Raw genomic sequence first — 18130 nt, 5'->3', positions numbered from 1 at the left:
CCCACTTTTGGGCAGGGGGGGATGCGTCTTATGCACCAAAAAATATGGTACATAAATGTATTTTTCATTTTTATTATTAAACAATATTTTAAAGACCTGCCCTTTCCATTTCCCCTAAAATAAAATAAAATAAATATTCATCTAGGATGTAGGCACTTGGGAGCTCTACGGAAACTGTACTGTAGCACATTTATCCTACAGTTACTCTATAATCTACCTATCTGCCAAATTCAGAATATAAAATATGTATCCTGGCATTTAAAAAGTCCCCTCCCCACCAGACAATATATATATACCCCATAAATATATTTAGAAATGTTCTAAAGCCTGCCCAAGAAAACTATTCTATAATCCATGGCTTCTGAACAAGAAGGGGGCTGAGACAAAGTAAAGAATGTGCAATGTGAGACAAGATCATACAATGGAAACATGCAAGTAAGATATGAATCACAAAAGCCTGCTTTGAAAAAAAATACAATCGAGAGCTAATATTTTTAGTCCTTTCTCAGCGAATTACCCAACAAAATGGTGTCTAACGTTTCGCTCCATTTCCATCCCTCCAGCCCAGCTACTAACAACTAAAGGCTAAAACTAAACTAAAAACCCTTCGAGCGCTTAAGATTCCTTACTCACTTGGACTCGTCGTAAGGCGTCTTGCAGATGCAGTAAAGCTTTGTATCCTTCTTGGTTTCCTTTGAGGTAGTAGATATCATTTTCTTTTTCTTGGATTTTGAAGAGGCAGACTCCTTTTCTTCCTCTCGCTTTCTTTTGTGGGATGAAATATAGGATGTGCCTGAAGCAGTGGAGGGAACACTGGAACTGGAAGTGGGAGGTAGTAGAGGTGGAGGCGGTGGTGGTGGTGGAGGCGGTGGGGGAGGTGGTGGGGGAGACAGTGCTGCAGCGGCTGCCGCAGCTGCCGCAACAGCCTGAGCCTTTTCTTTTTCTCTTTTAATTTTACTTAGATCCTTCTTTAGTTCTTCCTAAAGAAAAACAGAAACACAAAAGTAACCCACATAGATACTTATCTTACAATGTCAAAGGCTATCAACTGTCTACAGAAAAGCCACAAGAGGGAGCCATACGTCTGTGATATTGCTGACTCTGCTTAAGAATACTTTTAGTTCTATTAAACTCAGTGAAATATATCGACAAGATAGAAGACTGAGAAACTCTCAGGAGTATTTATTAAAATTGCAAGAACAGATTCAAAATGTCGGGTCAAAGCTAAGAAGCAGAAGACTAATGCTATGTGTGAGGCAGAGCTAGTCGAGATCACAGATTTGGAAGCTCAGATTAAAGAATTTCAATTAAGATTTCGTAGAATACCTGAACAACCAGGAGACGATATCAGATCAAAGATGGTAAAGGCCTTGGCTTAGTTAACTAATAAAGGGAAAGGAGAGTTAGATTTGGATATGGATAAGACATATAGAATAAACTCCAGATCTGCTACCACGAGAAAGCTACCAAGGGTTGTTCTAGTTTACTTTGCAAAAAAAAATAACAAAGCATCATGTTAGATACTGACAGCCTGAAAGGCTTCAGTCAGGTCCAGTGTTTGAGCGGGAAGAATACTCAAAAGCGATTGGTTGAAACCCCTGACAGCTCCCTATAAAAGGACAAGCTGTCTGAGAGGCAAGCTCTGGATTGTAGATAGTTGTCAAATAAAGAGCTGTTGCTGAAGCCTGTTTCCAGTCTCTTCACTCGCCCAACTTAACAGATCAGGTTCTGGATTGCCATTTTAAGTATAGGTTGAAAATGGATAATACAGATATTATTGTTTTGAAGGAAATTCCTGTTAGAATTTTGAGGAAATGAAAAGCTTATGCTTTTCTTACTGATATCCTGAAGCCGAGAAAAATCTTATTTCACTGGGATAGACTAGAAGGGGTGATACCTACCTACCATGAGCAAAGATTTAGGCTGAATTCCATAGAGAAAGCTAAGGACTTTTTAATCAGATATAAGCTAATCTCTGACACATGTGGAAAAACAGGTATAGAAAAGAAGTTAGTGTCTGACCAAGATAAAAAAAAACAAGTGGTTATGCAAGACCCTAAAGTTGGCATTGAAAAGGTTTAAATTGGCTAAAGAGTGCTATGGATTTGATTTTGTTAAAAATGAACTGGAACTTTCAATATGTGGCAATGATGACCATATTATTGCTAAGATTTATAAAATGTTATTGAAACTGAACATAGAAAACGAACATGTAAAAACATTGTATGATCCAGTGGGCAAGGAATTTTGGATATAATGTGATGCTTGAACAATGGGAAACTATGTGGTTGGAGGGTTTAAAATTTACACTAAATTATAATTTAAAAGAGAATTTTTATAAGATGATGTATCGTTGGTATTTAACACCAGATAAGCTATTTAAGATGTATAAAGGTATGTCAAATTAATATTGGAAGTGTAAAAATAAAGAAAGGACTTTTTACCATCTATAGTGGACATGTGATAAAGCAAAAACATTTTGGAGTATGATTCACACTCTATTACAGAAAATCCTGAAAATGGAGATGGAAATGAAACCAGAATATTTCCTTTTGGGACTAATGGGAAAAAGAACTGGAGAAAAAAAATTGGAATTTTGTTTCTATAGATGTTGACAGCAGCAAGACTATTGTATGCACAAAAATAGAAAGTCACTTGGAAGAATGGATGCAGAAGTTGATGGAGTTGGCTGAAAAGGCAAAACTGACTACTCTGATTAAAGAAAAGAACATTAAGTATGGAAACCACTTCTGAATTTCGTGCTTGATGTGGAAAAGAATGTAACTTTGACTTTGCGTTTTATAGATTAGATTGATAGATCTTTATAGAAATGACTTGTTCATATTATTATGGAAAAACAAAAAGCTGTGATTTGATGTTAATGCCCTATTCTACTGCAATAGAGAGAGTTGGAAGTCAATACTTTTTCTTTTCCCTATCTTTCCTCACTTCTCTTCCCCCTTTCCCTTTCCCTTCCCCTCTTCTCACTGCTCTTTTATTTACTTTTGTATTTTACAATACTTTATAACTTAATTAAAAAGGTTTGATAAACTTCTACAGAAAAGCAAGTGTTTGGGTAGGGTTAGCAACTAGTCATTTCTGCAAAACACATAAGCTTTCTTGCTGTGAGCTTCTCAGATTTCTTCCACACAAGAAGACCTTGGCACTGAGCTCATTACAAGAGAACAAGCTATCAAAAACATCTACATCATTAGCAATAAACTGATTCTGGCTTAATTGTGTGCACAATAAATATTTATGCCGTTCATAAAAATATTGGAGGCAAATTTATTAATACTGTATGCCAAATTCAAGTAGGCAATTTTGTATTAATCCAGCTTTTGTTTCTATACCTTAAAGGAACAATAACTACAAAAGGTTTTAACTACAAGACAAAGGAAGCTTTGAAAAGACATTATCCCAAATCCAAGCATTTGTCCCACTGCCATTCAATAACTATTAAAAAGGAAGAAAATAACATCACAGGATATCAGCACCGTTGCTAATACATTAATTCTCCAGTTGCTGGAAGCAACAACATCTGGTTTCTACCCTGAGCTACCAAGCATTTCTTAAACTATTTTTCTCTCTCAGGACCCCTTTCCACTTTTTAAAAATTATAGAAAACAGCCAAAAAAATTTATGTTAGTATGGGTTATACCATATTTATCAATATTTACATTAAATGGACAAACTTGCTGTCTCTACTGCTTCTCATAACTGTTTGGATGGGATTTTAATACTGTATTATTTTACAACATAGGCTAGCACACAATGACAATTTTGGTTCTGATAGTGTTAGAAAGAATACTGCTTCTTGCACCCCGTGTTCCATCCTTGCCTTTGAAAGAAAGATTTGCACACACTATTAGTGGTTTCCTCCTGCCCAACACTGGGTTGCCTGACAGCTGTATCTCACCTCTCACTCTGTGCTGGTAACATAGTGTGCAAGCACACAAACCATATCCTTCATCTCCTGCTCTCTGTCCATGCTGATAAGTCCAAATGCAGCCATGCACACAATGCTTGCCTGACTTTTGCTCTCTGGGTTGCTGGCAACTTGGCACACATAACTGTTTGTGCAGAGCATCCTGGCCCCTCCTACAATTCCATGAAACCTATGCATTCTGAAGCCCTCCCCTCCCCTTTGAATCCAAGCACTGCACAGTTTAATATTAACAACTCATTAGCAACCTAGAATAAAAATAACTTCAAAGATGACCAATAACCATCAGAATCAGGTGAACCATCTGTCTCACCAGTCACCTTCAAATTGAAGCCCAGGAAAATATAGTAAACTACACACTTAGGCATATGGGATGGGACGGGGCTAAATATGCTGTTTTGTGGAAATGGACGTAAGCTGAAAAAGGCTAAGTCTACTGTTTGCCTGTGGACGCAAAACAATAAATCAAAATATTGTGTTACGTCTCCGAGCACAATTAAGAATGATGATTTTACCTGCACTTCAATTTGCAGATCTTTGTCCAAAAGTGCTCTTTTCTTCAGTATTTCAGCTTTCAGCTGTTCCTTATGTTTGAAGAGTAGAGCAGAGAGTTTTGAAGCATTCTGTTTACTGCGTTTTTGTTCCACACTCTCTTCCCGTTTTCGTTTCTTAGCTGCCTGCTTTTCTTCTTTGTCTATTTTATCCAGAATATATTTCATAACTTGGTTGCACACAATCATTCTGATGGAGAAATACAAAGAATATAATTAAGTAATAATAGGCGGTAGGAGGGGGAAAGACTGTCAACTAAATGTTACGCACACAATAATTATACCCCAAACTGAGTAATTTTCAACTGGAAATAATAGTTTTTTTTACTAAAAGGTAGTGCTTCTGAGCTTGACCGCAGTATATCATTACATGCCAATCTGTACATCCTACAATATTAAGAAGGTAAAGAAATATTTTTATTGCTGGATCAAGTCAATGGTTACGTCTGTTGCACCTGATAACACACATTTTATTACAGACTGTGTGGATGACCAAGTCAGAAGCATCAACTAGCAAGTTTGATCTAGTTCTTGTAAACCAATTACATTTTGTTTGGAGAAGCAGAGAATGGGAAAAGGATACATCAGATGTATGTATTATTCCTGATTTATCAGTGATTGTCTTACCAGTTAGATAACTGCTCATTCTCCCTTTCTTCGTTTTATATTTTCATATTGTATAGTTGCTGATTTTTGCTGCTCCTGCTCCTCTTATTTCAGCAAATAGCAATTTAATTGCAATTCAATTCACAATTATTACTCCACCATGTAACACAGGTGTGTCAAACTCAAGGCCCACGGAGCTGCCTGAAAATATCAAAGGACTGGCCCGAAGGACTGGAGCGAACGGGAGTGGAGTTTGCAGGAGACAATTAGTCCGCTTAATTGGTTTGTGACTCTCAGAGACTTCTTGCCAAGTTTTGAAGATATTGGCCTGGCAGCTCTCCAAGCCAGATAAAGTCTGTGACTGTAAATTCTCCCTTGAAAAACTTCGCTGGATGTGAATGAGAGGAATTCACATGAATTCACTTAATAAAAAGGGGTTTTTGTCGGGACAAAGAGTCTGCCTCATGCTCTTGGGAAGCCTAGGTCAGAACACATAAGGAACTGTCAGTTCTTAGCCTGTCCCATAAGCCCTGGTGCCCAGGAGCCTTTGACAGGAAGGAGCCTTAGATATGACTTAGTTCATTTACAGAGCTGCCAAGCTGGGTCTCGGTGATGACCCCGCACACCTATCCAAGATAGTCCAAATGTGGTATCTCCTGTGCCACTTTTTACATCTTACATGCATCTGTATCTGTGCATTCTTATGTTAACAATCTCACAATCATGTGGCTGGTTGGTAGTCATGACAGGTAATAAGTAGAACTTGTATTGCTTAATTTTGGGTAACACATCTGCCCTATGGAATAGAATTCTGACATTGGGAGACACAGAAAAACGTTTCTCCTTTTCATTTACCTCTTAAAAATATAGGCTTAGATCTCTGAAACCATACAATGACACATTTAATGAAAAAGGATGAGAAAGAAATGTTGTTATTCCCTATGGCAGTAGCTTGCACTCTAAAAACGTCTCCAAAAAATAGGGAGGAATGTCTGCAATATGAAGGGTATTCAGTGAGAGTCAGTCAGTCATTCAGGCATACAGAGCTGGAGGGAAAAATAAATGCAAATAACCACCACATTGTTCTTCTTTTAGGAAATGTTTCTGCTGGATCAGAAGAGCCCCTTCCATCTAAAGTATGCCGCCTCCTCCAGCAAACACAGCTGCTTTTGCAGCCAATTGCGGCTGCAAAAGAAGCCGGAGAGCAAGCGACGCATCCCACACACCTTGCACCCTTCTTACCTAATGGTGACAGTCACAGTAGGCAATTCCATCCATGGAATAGCTGCCTCATGGGTGCCGCTCTGGCTGGCGATTCCAGCAAGCGTGGGCATTTTTGCCATGGATTGTGGTGACTTCTGCAGCAGGAGGCCAAGCGATCCGGCGCGAGGCACGAGTCTCCTGCTGCAGAAGTGGCTGTGCCTGAGAAGCACTTTTGGGAGAGAAGGCAAAGGCAAACTCCTGTCCCGCTCTCCACTGGGCAACTCCCAGCAGCCCCACAAGCCCAAAGCCCAAGCCCGCCCAGCTCCCTTTTCCACAGCTCTTTATCAAGGGGGGGAGGGGAGAAGCGAGACACATGGAGCGAGAAAGGGCTCACTCCTCTTGCCGTCTTTTCTCCCTCTCGCTGGGCATGGCAGGTACAATTTGGGGGTGGCATGTGGGGATGGGTGGGGCTGGGGAGACGTGAGATGTGTCTTACCTGCCCATAGCTCCATCATGTGTCTCGCCATTGTCTGCAGGCAAACACGTTGTAGGGCAAAAAAAAACCTCACAAGTTTAATCAAACTTATCGAACTTGCGAGAAGTTTGGTTTTACCCTATAACGTGTTTGCCTGCAGACAATGGTGAGCCACATGACAGAGCTGCAAGGCAGGTAAGACGCGCATCTCATGTCCCCCCGACCCACCTGCCATCCCCAAATTGCATCCAATTTGGGCAGCGGCAGGAAGCCCTGCCATGCCCTGTGAGAGGGGGAGAAGAGACTACAAGAAGAGCCTGGTCACACTCCACGCATCTCGCTTCTCCCCTGCCCTACCTGCCACCCCCCTCGACAATGAGACGGTGGGGAAGGGAAGCAGCCTGGCTGCTGTTATGGTACCATTGGGGCAACTGGGGGCCGCCCGGCGGAGAGGTGGGAGCAGGGTGGGAGTTTGCAGGCAAGGGGGAGGGATGGATGGGGAATGGATGGATGGGCGAGTGCCAAGAACGCCGGGGAGATTCCCACCTTTGGCTGCCCCAGCGAACAGCTGATGAGCGGCTGTGTTGCGCTGCCACAGCAGTGCAACACAGCAGCAGCCATGAGGTGGCCACACTCGCCGCTTCCTGCACCCCCAAAATAATAAAAAAACCTGCTGGTAATAAGGCCAAGCCCTTATTTCAGGGTTCAAAAAAATATAAGACAGTGTCTTATTTTCGGGAAAACACGGTCACATATTGCAGTGCAGTAGGAAACACTGGAAGACCTATACAATTAATACCTGATTAATTACAAGTTGCCTTACCGTTGATTCTCTTCACGCTCAGCAGGAGTTAATGTCTTTTTCTGTTTTAAGTGCTCTATCACAGCATTGTGTTTCATTACCACCTTGAAGACAGGGAGGGGAGGGAGAAATTCAATAGATGAAAACTCCAGAGAGCAAGAAATAACTCTTACAACCTACAAGTAACTCAAAATCTAAGCACCGAGAGATTAAATTGAAGGTGGCCATTAATTGCCACCTTAATTGCCATTGCAATTTGGACAAAAAGTATTCACTTGCCTTCCTCTGAAGCAAACCTGAAGAGTTCCCAAAAGGAGGAAGAAACAGGAAAGGTGGAAATCGAACATCTCTTACTTTGACAAGGAGAAAATAAAAGGTACATCACCAAGGATTTAATCCTCAAAAGCTCAATGATTTCTCCTTATCATACTTAAACCAAGATGAAGCTAAATTTAGAATAACCTTTCTCCAAAAGAATAATTAAACAAACAAACAAAAAATCTCATTCGTTTCTTTTATAACATTCTCAGCTAATCTAAGCTAATTCTCCCATTTTTAAAAGTTGATTCACTTTGGTTCTAGTAAGTGAGAAATAAAGTTTTGCTTTCCCTTTAAAACACTTTACCTGTTTTTGGATAATATCACTCTGATTAGAAGCCTGAAGGGAGTGTTCCCGTTTTATTTCAATATGCTGCTGTTTTTTCTTTTGCTGTTGCTCTCTGAGCTGCTGTACCCTCTGCAGTTGCTCTTGGACACTGGCTTGAACAGTTACTACGTTCTGGATCTGGTGGGTTTGCACCGCGCTGGCCTGCTGAATCTGAATTGGTAACTGGAGTTTAATCTGCTGAGGCAGGCCACTCTGCTGAGCTTGAATCTGGGCCACCATATGGGACGGAAGCTGGGAAAACACTTGGACTTGCTGCTGAAGCTGTGGCACAGTAATGACCTTGGTCTGGGGGGGCTGAATCTGCAGCTGAGGGCGTGGAGGTGGTACCATGACTTGGTTGACAGTCGAAGCAGGTGACAGAGTTGGGACCTGGGATTGCTGGGTCTGGATCTGCACGGATGGATGTGGTTGGATCTGAACCTGCTGTGGGGCCACAGTCTGTACCTGAGTTGGCTGGATCGTCTGTCCTTTGGGTGGGGTCTGCAGATGCATAATTGGCTGGGCTTGGTTCTTTACTGGAGCTAAAGGCGGCCCTTGTGCAAGGCTCTGGGGTGGGGGCTGAGCCACAGCTGGAGTTATGGTCGATTGTGTTCTGGGTGGCTGTGCTTCAGAGGTGACTGCAGGACTTGGAAGTGAAGGTGGAACCTGAGCTTCAGGGGAGGGGTGGGTTTCAACTGGACCTGGCGCCTGCCCGGTCTGGGTCTGTGCCGGCATCACAGTCTGAACTGAACTGCTTGGAGGCTGAGCGGAGAACGAAGTAGGGGCAGGCTTGGGCTCTGCAGGTGGAAGCGCTGGCGTTGGCTGTGTTTGGGTCTGTGCAAGAGATGTTTGCTTCTGTTCTCCTGCAGCTGGGGAGATAAAAGCAAGACTCATATTTACAGCTGCAAAGAACAGCTCCTCTGCCCTACAAGCATTCATTACCCAATACCCAGTGATCTGAAGCCTGAACCTTGTGGTTTTTAAAAATAACATGACATAAAGTCAAAGTGGAAACAATGTACAAAAACCAAGGGACACCACACCCCAAATGACACAATACCAGTCTGTCCCAGAAGAGACAGAAGCCAAGTGTCTAAAGATTAAACGGGCACCACAAGAGGGAAAGGATCCTTTTTAGGTTTCATCAGATGACCTTAGAGAGGACATGAAACATGCCTACTGTGTTGAACTTTACGGGACAACCAAAAATGGTGAGAGCCAGGTAGTCTCCCAGATAGTCAAACCCTAAGCTATGAATGACATTACAGCTGATAACCAACACCTTGAATTGCATCTAGGGGCTTACTGGTAACTAGCACAGTTTGCATGGGTATTAGTTGGGTGCATCAAACTGTGCCGATAGCTGCTTGCACCTCTGTGTTCTGGATCAGTTACAGCTTGCAAGTGATCTTCAAGGACAGTATCATGCAAAGCAGTGATCATGAGATAGGATTCTCAGTCCAGCTACCCCATCCAGAATCAACAACCGAAAACCATCAGCACCAGAAGAGCTGAATATTCACAGCTACTTGGTCTTGTCAGAATTGAGCCTGAGCCTGTTCCTCCCCTTCCAGACGTGAACAGTCTCTAGATGCTGGGTTCATGATCTCAGCAGCACCATCCTACCCGGCTGTGTATCATCTGCGTACTGATGGCACCCAACCCTATGGAGGGCATCACTCAATGGTTTCATTTAAATGTGAAACGAGAAAGTCAAAGAGCATCAAACAGACACACCCTGCAAGCCAGGAGCTTTGGTTCAGACCCTTTCCTAGTTGTCCACACTGATTAAAACCAGCCATGGAGACAGGAGGAAAAGCACTTCCATGTTTTGCCTCCCATCCCTAGAAGAACACCATGATATTGGTGCTGCTGTGAGATCAAAAAGAATGAAGACAGTCATGTCACTCCTTTCCTGGTTCCACCAGAGATAATCAACAAATGTGATCAGTGCTGCCTTCTATGGTATCCTTTGGCCTGAAATCTTACTGAAACACATTTAGAGTCTCTGTTTCTTCCAGAGCCCTCTGGACTGTGATTGGACCTTTTTCTTCTTCTTTTTTTTTTTCCTTCTTTTTTTTAAAATCTGCTTCTTGAGGAGGGGAATGCACCTCTGCCTCTTTCAAGCTAGGCAGAACCTCCTGGTCTCTGAAGATAAATTAGCACCATATAGTTTCATTCATGTATTACCACCCCACCCCCAAGAGGCTTTAACCAGCCACGGGGGACATGGATCTAACAAACAAGTGGCCAGATCAACAATCATAAGGTTCCTGTCATGTTAATAAACAGGAGAGGTGAGATCACTGAAACCTAAGGCAGACTACAAATCAGTGGTCTTGGGTCAGACTTTTCCAGAGCTATTAACATCAACTGGAACCAGCCCTGGAGAAAGGAAGAAAACCACAAACTCTTCCTGCACCATGTAGAGCCTGGTCTTAAGTTTCTCACCGTATTTTCCTATGCCTCTCACTTCTTGGATAATAATATCTGTCCTATGTTAGTTGTCCTTCCCTGTCTCTATCTTTTGTCCTCTAAAGACCCTGGAAAATCTTTAGCAACCTCCTATCAACCTCCTTCAGACATCATTAATAACAGCTACCTCCTCTGCTGCTTTGCAGCAGGTTCAGGGCGGCCAGGTTCTCACGAAAGTCTCACACACTTATTAGCAGTTTACACAGGTCGGCTGCGAGGATCAGGTGAATCCAACCAAGCTTCTGCCTCTCCAGTTCTCACCATGACACCATAAGCCATCTGTTTGTTAAGACACCAGTCTGCTTCATCAGCAAGCCTTCATGTCACACAGCATCTCCCATTCAGTTGTGCTACACTCTTTTGGGTGGGCCCTCAAAACTATTACTGCTATGAGCTGAGACTCCACCTCTTGAACCCAGGTGGAAATGCACTGAATGAGGCCGAGATCGCATACACAAAGGCCTGTTCTGCTTCCACTAGAAAGTGGTCAAATCGTTTCTCCCACTCCTCCACAGGGCAACGTCCCATTCTTCTTCTACTCATACCTTCACTTCCCCCAACCAGAATGCAATCTAGCACTGCAACCCAAAGTCCACCCAAGTGCTTCCAAAACAAAAATAGTAGCAACAGCAGCAAAAGCTAATTATACTTCTGCTCAATCCAACTTTCTCCCAATCATCACCTTGGGGGGAAAAAAAACCCTAAACATTTTAAAGCATGTATCAAAATGCTGATTTTCCTTTTTTTTGGGGGGGGGGGCGGTAAGTGTTATGCATAAAAAATATACCTGATATTGAAGTGGAAACTGTCGTGGAAGTGGTGCTGGCTGCTGTAGCTACTGTAGCTAATGGGGTGAACAGAAAGCGCTGAATGGTACCATTTGGCATAGCGGCTTGCATCAGTTGCTGACCTGGACCTGGAATTACCGTCACACCTTGTGGGATCAACTGCAACTGCCCAGTTGTCTGACCCTGACCCTGAATTACTACAGTTAATCCCTGACTGCCACCCTAAGAGGAAGATAAGACAAAAAATACAAAGTAAAAGTTATTAATGTCAGTAAAAGAGCAAACGCTGCTTTATGTTCTGAACTGCAACCCCGTAAGACTTAATATGGACATTGCAATCTGCACTGTCTACAATATAGATGTTTTCTAAAAGAAGAAAATTTCCTGTCAAGCGTCATGGCATAAACCTGGGAAAATTTAAAACCGAAAGGAGAAACTTTGTGAATCTCTTTATAATATCTCACAACTTGCGTTTCAAGCACCCAAATACACTGAAAAAATGCATATACAGTAGTATGCAAAAAGCAGAGAATTGATACTAAGGAAGATGAAAAGTATCTCTAAAATGAGGATAACATTTATAAGCACTCTGTAGTTTCATTTTATAATAAAATTTACCACTTGAAAAGAGATATTGTCTTTTTTCTGAATACATGGTTCATTCTAAACAGCTGGGCAACAACAATTCCCCAAAACCCATTTTGCAGCTTCTGGAGATTCTGAAACAGTGCTGCTGAAATTCAGTGGTCTATCACTGAACGCCGAGTTCTCTCTGCCTGAGGCACTCTCCCCGATAGATATATTTTTTGGTATGCTTATTGTAATCTTTTGCTCATTACTGGAGTCCCTTTCTCTCAAATCATGACTGCTTACCTGTCCTTGTGTGAGTTGTGTGAGCTGCGCCATGGTAAGCTTCACTTGCCCCTGTTGAGGCCGAGGAGGATGTGGTGGAGTGGCTTGTGGCTGCAGGTGCTGTGAAGGTATTCCTGCAGTTGTTGACACCTTTTGGCTGGCAGAAACTGTAGTAGGACTAGACACAGCTGTTGACACAGGCTGACCTCTGATGATCTGAGTGACCACTTGTTGTGTTTGGCCTGTATTAACATATCACAGGATTTTACAACCCTTTGGCCAGTTACTCTTATTAAAAAATTAACCTACCCAATCATTTAAAAAACAGCATTTTTCTTCTTCAATAGTAAGATCCATTAACCAGAAAAATCAACAGTACGCTGTTTAACAGAATCAGAGTTCCCTTCTTCAAAGGGCTGAAAATAGTTTATATTGTCACACAGTTAATAATATTCTGATGAATTATTTTTTTAACGTATTGAATGCAATTGTTTATAGTACAGAATGTACAGAAATGTTCAATTTATTCTGACGCTCTGAGGGGACTTGGGAATTGTGTCTCTCAAACAGATTTTCCAATGCTGCAAGGCAAATGTTTTTGAAACAGTAGAGACTTTTAATAACCTTTTGTGATTGATGTTAACTATTCAAAAAAGAACAAAGATTGTACTTGCATGAGTTCTTTGCCTGAGCCTAAGCATCAGTTCTCATCCCGTTTGATTCAAATGGGAAAAAGGAACTATGTATTACAAAATGCAAGCAGCCATTTAACTTTTAGTTCTGGTAAGAGTAATTCAATCTAAAGCTCTTAAGTGTTATCAATTATTTAAATACAAATCCTTCAACCTGGACACATTTGAGTAAGTGGGAATCATACAGAAGGAAATATAAAATGGAGAAACAAACCACAACCTGCACACACTGGAAATTATAAAAAAAAAATAACCTACTGGTTGGAATAACACCTTGCTGTACTACTACAGGTGTTCGGATGATGGTCTTTCCTAGAGCTGACTGCTGAAGAGGTGCTCTTATGACAGTCATTCCAGGCCGAAGAGGTGTCCCAGGCATTACCTGTACAAGTTAGAAACAAACTGTTCAACTTTTTCTTATCCTGCAAAGAACAGCAGATATGCCAAAAGTAACTTATACATATAGATTTAAAATTGTGTAAGGATACAAAATAAAGCTATGAAAATAAAATACTCTTCATGGAAGCCACAAGGAGGATTAAATTGCATTTTTTTCTATTTAAACATCTCTTTTGTTCATACTCTAACACTTTTTTTTGCATATAGCTTCATTCAACAGCAACAGTAACTGCAGCATCTCTTCCCAAAATGACAGTCAGTTTATGATTAAAAAAATGCAAATGACATATTCTCAGACATTTCATATCTGAGTAAAGCAATCTATCCCGGATATCCCGACACAGTAACATCTGAATCATATGTCACCCAGAACTGCCAGTCAGTATTGCCCCTGGTCAACTGAAGCAACCAAAAAGACAGGATTTCAATGCATTACAGTACTAATTAAAAGATAAAAACTGAAATCATCCCAAAGTCCCTCAAACAGGTCCTGTATTATCCTAACAGAAGAAAGAGTGAAACTTACTTGTGAAGCACTTGTTGTACAAACAGTCCCTGTATTATTTGGCCTAATAGTTACAGTTGCTGTCCTTGGCTGGAATGAAGTAAATGTTTGTTGGTTTGCTCCAGTAGTTGATGGAATGATGCCCAACACTTTTTGCTGCACCTGAACTACGCCTATTGGGAGAGCAATGCGTTTATTAATTTAAAAGTGCTGCCAAGTCACAAGATAACACACATATTGTTTAAAATGTTACTCTGATTATTTTTTTTTAAGATTCCAACTTTAAAAAAAATCATATTACAAATGACAAGGATTAGACTTGTGAATTAAATAACATTTTGGCTGAACAGGTCTATCCTGCAGTGAATACAACCATTGAATACAACGGTTGGGGGGTTTGGGAGTGGGAGGCACCGTTTTACGGTGGTTCTCCTCCTACCTCTCCGACCGTTCGCAGACGGTGTTGACAGGAGGGCAGAGATCGACCGCTAGGCAACTCATGTGTGGAGTGCCGCAGGGGTCGATTCTCTCACCCCTCCTGTTCAACATTTATATGAAGCTGCTGGGAGAGATCATTTGTGGTTTTGGGGTGAGTTGTCAGCTGTATGCCGACGACACTCAGCTGTACATCTCCATCCCGAACCACCCCAACGAAGCCGTCGATGTGATGACTCGGTGTCTTGAAGCCGTTTGGGTCTGGATGGGGACGAACAGGCTCCGACTCAACCCATCCAAGACGGAGTGGCTATGGATGCCAGTGTCCCGGCACAGTCAGCTTACCCTATTGCTGACTGTGGGGGGCAATCGTTGGCCCCCAGGGAATCGGTGCACAATTTAGGCGTTCTCCTGGATGCACGGCTGTCTTTAGAAGATCATTTGACGGCTGTCGCCAGGGGAGCTTTTTATCAGGTCCGCCTGATTCGTCAATTGCGCCCTTTCCTGGACCGGGACTCGTTATGCACAGTCACTCATGCCCTCATCACTTCCCGTCTGGATTACTGCAATGCTCTCTACATGGGGCTCCCCTTGAAGAGCATCCGGAGGCTCCAACTGGTACAGAACGTGGCCGCGCGGGGGATTGAGGGAGCTCCTTGTAGCTCCCATGTAACACCTCTCCTGCGCGGGCTGCACTGGTTGCCGGTGGTCTTCCAGGTGCGCTTCAAGGTGTTATCACCTTGCTCCATGGCATCGGACCGGGATATTTACGGGACCGCCTGCTGCCGCCAGTTCCCTCCCATTGTCCGGTGCGTCCAGACTGCTCTCACAGGGAGGGCCTCCTTAGGGTGCCGTCAGCCAACCAATGTCGGCTGGCGACCCCCAGGGGAAGAGCGTTCTCTGTGGGGGCCCCGGCTCTGTGGAACGAGCTGCCGGTGGGACTTCGTCTTCTCCCTGATCTTCGGACCTTTAAACACGAGCTCAAGACTTTCTTTTTTCACCAAGCGGGGCTGGCCTGATTGATTGATTTTAATATTTGGGGATTTTAGCAGGTTTTTTAACAGGGGTTTTTATCTTTTGTATTTTTTACCTAATAGTTTTAAGTATACAGCAGTTTAATTAGATTTTTAATTTTGTTATGGTATTTTAAATGGTTTTTGTATTATTGTCGTTTTACTTGCTGTACCTGAGTCTTCGGAGAAGGGCAATATAAAAATGTGAATAAATAAATAAATAAATAAATAAATTTAATACTTTTGGGGGTTTTTTTTTTATGCCATCAACCACGGTATCCTTCTAGACAGGCTTTAAGGGTTTGGGAGTGGGAGGCACTGTGTTACAGTCTCTGTGGCCAGTTCTAGTCTGTGTTGCAGGAGAGGAGAGGTCGAGACCTAAGGCCCCTGCAACGTGGGATGTCCCAGGGCCCTCATCTCTCTTTTTTAACATCTATATTAAACTGCTAAGGGAGGTCATCAGTGTGGTGTGTGGTGTCATCAGTATGCTGTTGATACCCAGTTATATATCTCCACCCCTAGCCAGGACAAGAAATGCTACAATGGTGTCAACTCGCAAAGCATCCCTTGCTGGTCAAGTGCTTGGAGGCTGCAAGGGTCTGGATGGGGAGGAATCAGCTTTGACTCAAACCTAGCAAGACGGAATGACTCTTGGGATTTTGGCTCTCTAGGCCCAGATAACATTTAATCTCTGACTCTATATTGGGTGGCATACCCCTCCCCACCCCGAGTTGATAATGCAATTTGTATCTCTTAGACTCAGGACTCCTGCTTGAGGATCAGGAGGCAGCCATTGGGGGGGGGCTCATTTGCATCTGCTGTGCTAACTGTGCCCTTCCCTGGCCTGGGGAGCCTTTCCTCACAGACAGGTCACTCATTGTAATGGACCATGGGGATGAGGGAGAAAGGTTGCCTAGGGAACAATCAGACAAATGGGGGAGGAGCTCATAGTCACTTAACAGTCATAGAAAGATACTCAGGAAGGACCTGACTTAACTAATTTAAAAGTGGTGGTAGGAATTTTTGCTTGCAAGATTCTGTTAATGCAGCCTTACAATAAAGTAGATTTAGCTCACCTAGTTGTGTTTCCTGCCTGGTTTACCTGAGAGGGCTGACACTCATGTCTTGATCACTTCCTGCTTTGGATTATTGAAACACCCTCTATAAGGAGCTGACTGCCCTTGAAGGCCACACAACTAGTCCAGAATGCAGTGGTAGCACAGTGATGGATGCCCCTAGGTTTATCCTTTTAACACCTCCGTTGTGCAAACTGCACTGGCTTCTAGTTTCCTTCCAGATGCTATTCAAGGTGCTGCTTATTATCTTTAACACTCTAAATGGCACAGGGCCAAGTTACAACAAATAACAGAATAATGGTGTTGGAAGGGATCTTGGAGGTCTTCTAGTCCAACCCTGTGTTCAAGCAGGTGACCCTATAACATTCCAGACAAGTGGCTGTCCAATCTCTTCTTAAAAGCTTCCAGTGATGGAGCACCTGCAACTTCTGCAGTTACCTTCAGGAGCCCTCTTCCTAAGGGCAACTACCCATTTGACCAATTCAGATAGGGTGGGCACACTCCTAGTCTCTTCCCTTAAACATTGCCATCTTGTGGGATCAGGAAATGTGCCTGTTTATAACCCCTGCCCTATGAATTTCCAAAAAGCATTAAAGACCTAGTCTTAACCCCAAGTGTTAAGACAGGGTGAGATGGACGAGAGGATTTAACCCAGGGTCTGTATTTTGGAAGTTCTGCTTTAGTACCAAGTTTTTAAATTTTATGGTATTAGAAATGTGTCTATTACGTTGTTTTATTATTGATGCTGTTTTAATTGTGATGGGGAGGCAGAGTTTGATATGACATAAATGTTACAAATAAATAAATAATGTTACAAATAAATAAATAAATGATAGACAATAGCTAAACTTGATTTCTTTCATGTTTAAAGATAATAAAAATTAAATATAGTGAATATTTTCCAGTAGTACATCTAATAACAAACCCCTTGTCAAATTAAAGAATTACAATTTGGGCCTTTATTCTGTTACTGGCTTTTATAAGCCACATACTGACACTGATTTTAAACACTATGTTTCTCACTTCAGACTGTGAAAGACAACTGCATGGGAATTTATGGATGCCAATGTGAACAAATGCCAGTCAGAGAAATTAAAAACAGAGATTATGAACAAATCCCAAGTAACCTTCTCCAAAGAAAGTAATAGATAATTTACTAGGAAACCCCCAGTTTAAAAAAAAAAAAAGAATTTAGCTTTTCATGACATTTTCCTACCTCCTTGAGTAGCTGGCACATTAACAGCAACTATTTTGCTATTTGCAGGAAGAGGCAGCTTTGTAATCACTTTGCCCGCCATGGTTACTGGACTGCTGGCAATCTGGAAAGTCTGACCACTGCTAGATATGGTGGTTGCTGATGTAGCAGCCGTGCTGGTGGCTAATAAACCAGAAATTGGGGCCAAAAACAAACAAACAAACAAAAAATCCCAATGTATATGTGTAGATTTCTTTTGACAGTTAACTCACATCAATAAATCAATCAATAGCAACAATGTTTCTATTTCACTCTTCTGCCCAGATGACATCATTATTATATAGTGCAACTGCATTTGCCTGGACTTTTAAATACACAGCCTTCATTAAAGAAAGACTAAAGAATCTTTTTTTAATTAGAGGTGGAGGGTAAGACTAAGTTTTATAAAACTATGGATGTGGTAATGCATAA

At 42.1% G+C, this 18130-nt stretch overlaps 1 protein-coding gene across 7 annotated transcripts in view; it reads right to left on the bottom strand.

The window, feature by feature from the left end:
• The window catches only part of BPTF (bromodomain PHD finger transcription factor), a 90795-nt gene that overhangs the window by 14432 nt on the left and 58233 nt on the right, over positions 1-18130 (bottom strand). For 5 of the 7 annotated variants that reach the window (XM_058166697.1, XM_058166699.1, XM_058166703.1 and 2 more), the window contains 9 exons: positions 17681-17842; positions 13962-14113; positions 13295-13418; positions 12366-12586; positions 11492-11714; positions 8209-9098; positions 7605-7687; positions 4462-4687; positions 634-980 (listed from right to left, as the gene is read on the bottom strand). In XM_058166697.1, coding sequence (XP_058022680.1) covers positions 634-980; positions 4462-4687; positions 7605-7687; positions 8209-9098; positions 11492-11714; positions 12366-12586; positions 13295-13418; positions 13962-14113; positions 17681-17842 — 2428 coding nt within the window. The remainder of the gene's footprint in view (positions 1-633; positions 981-4461; positions 4688-7604; positions 7688-8208; positions 9099-11491; positions 11715-12365; positions 12587-13294; positions 13419-13961; positions 14114-17680; positions 17843-18130) is intronic. The other 2 variants (XM_058166701.1, XM_058166705.1) reach the window with 1 other exon arrangement.

The sequence above is a fragment of the Ahaetulla prasina genome, chromosome 2, assembly GCF_028640845.1.
Source record: "Ahaetulla prasina isolate Xishuangbanna chromosome 2, ASM2864084v1, whole genome shotgun sequence".
Taxonomy (NCBI): domain Eukaryota; kingdom Metazoa; phylum Chordata; class Lepidosauria; order Squamata; family Colubridae; genus Ahaetulla; species Ahaetulla prasina.
Note: the sequence above shows the minus strand (reverse complement) of the source record. Positions and strands in the feature narration are given on the sequence as shown.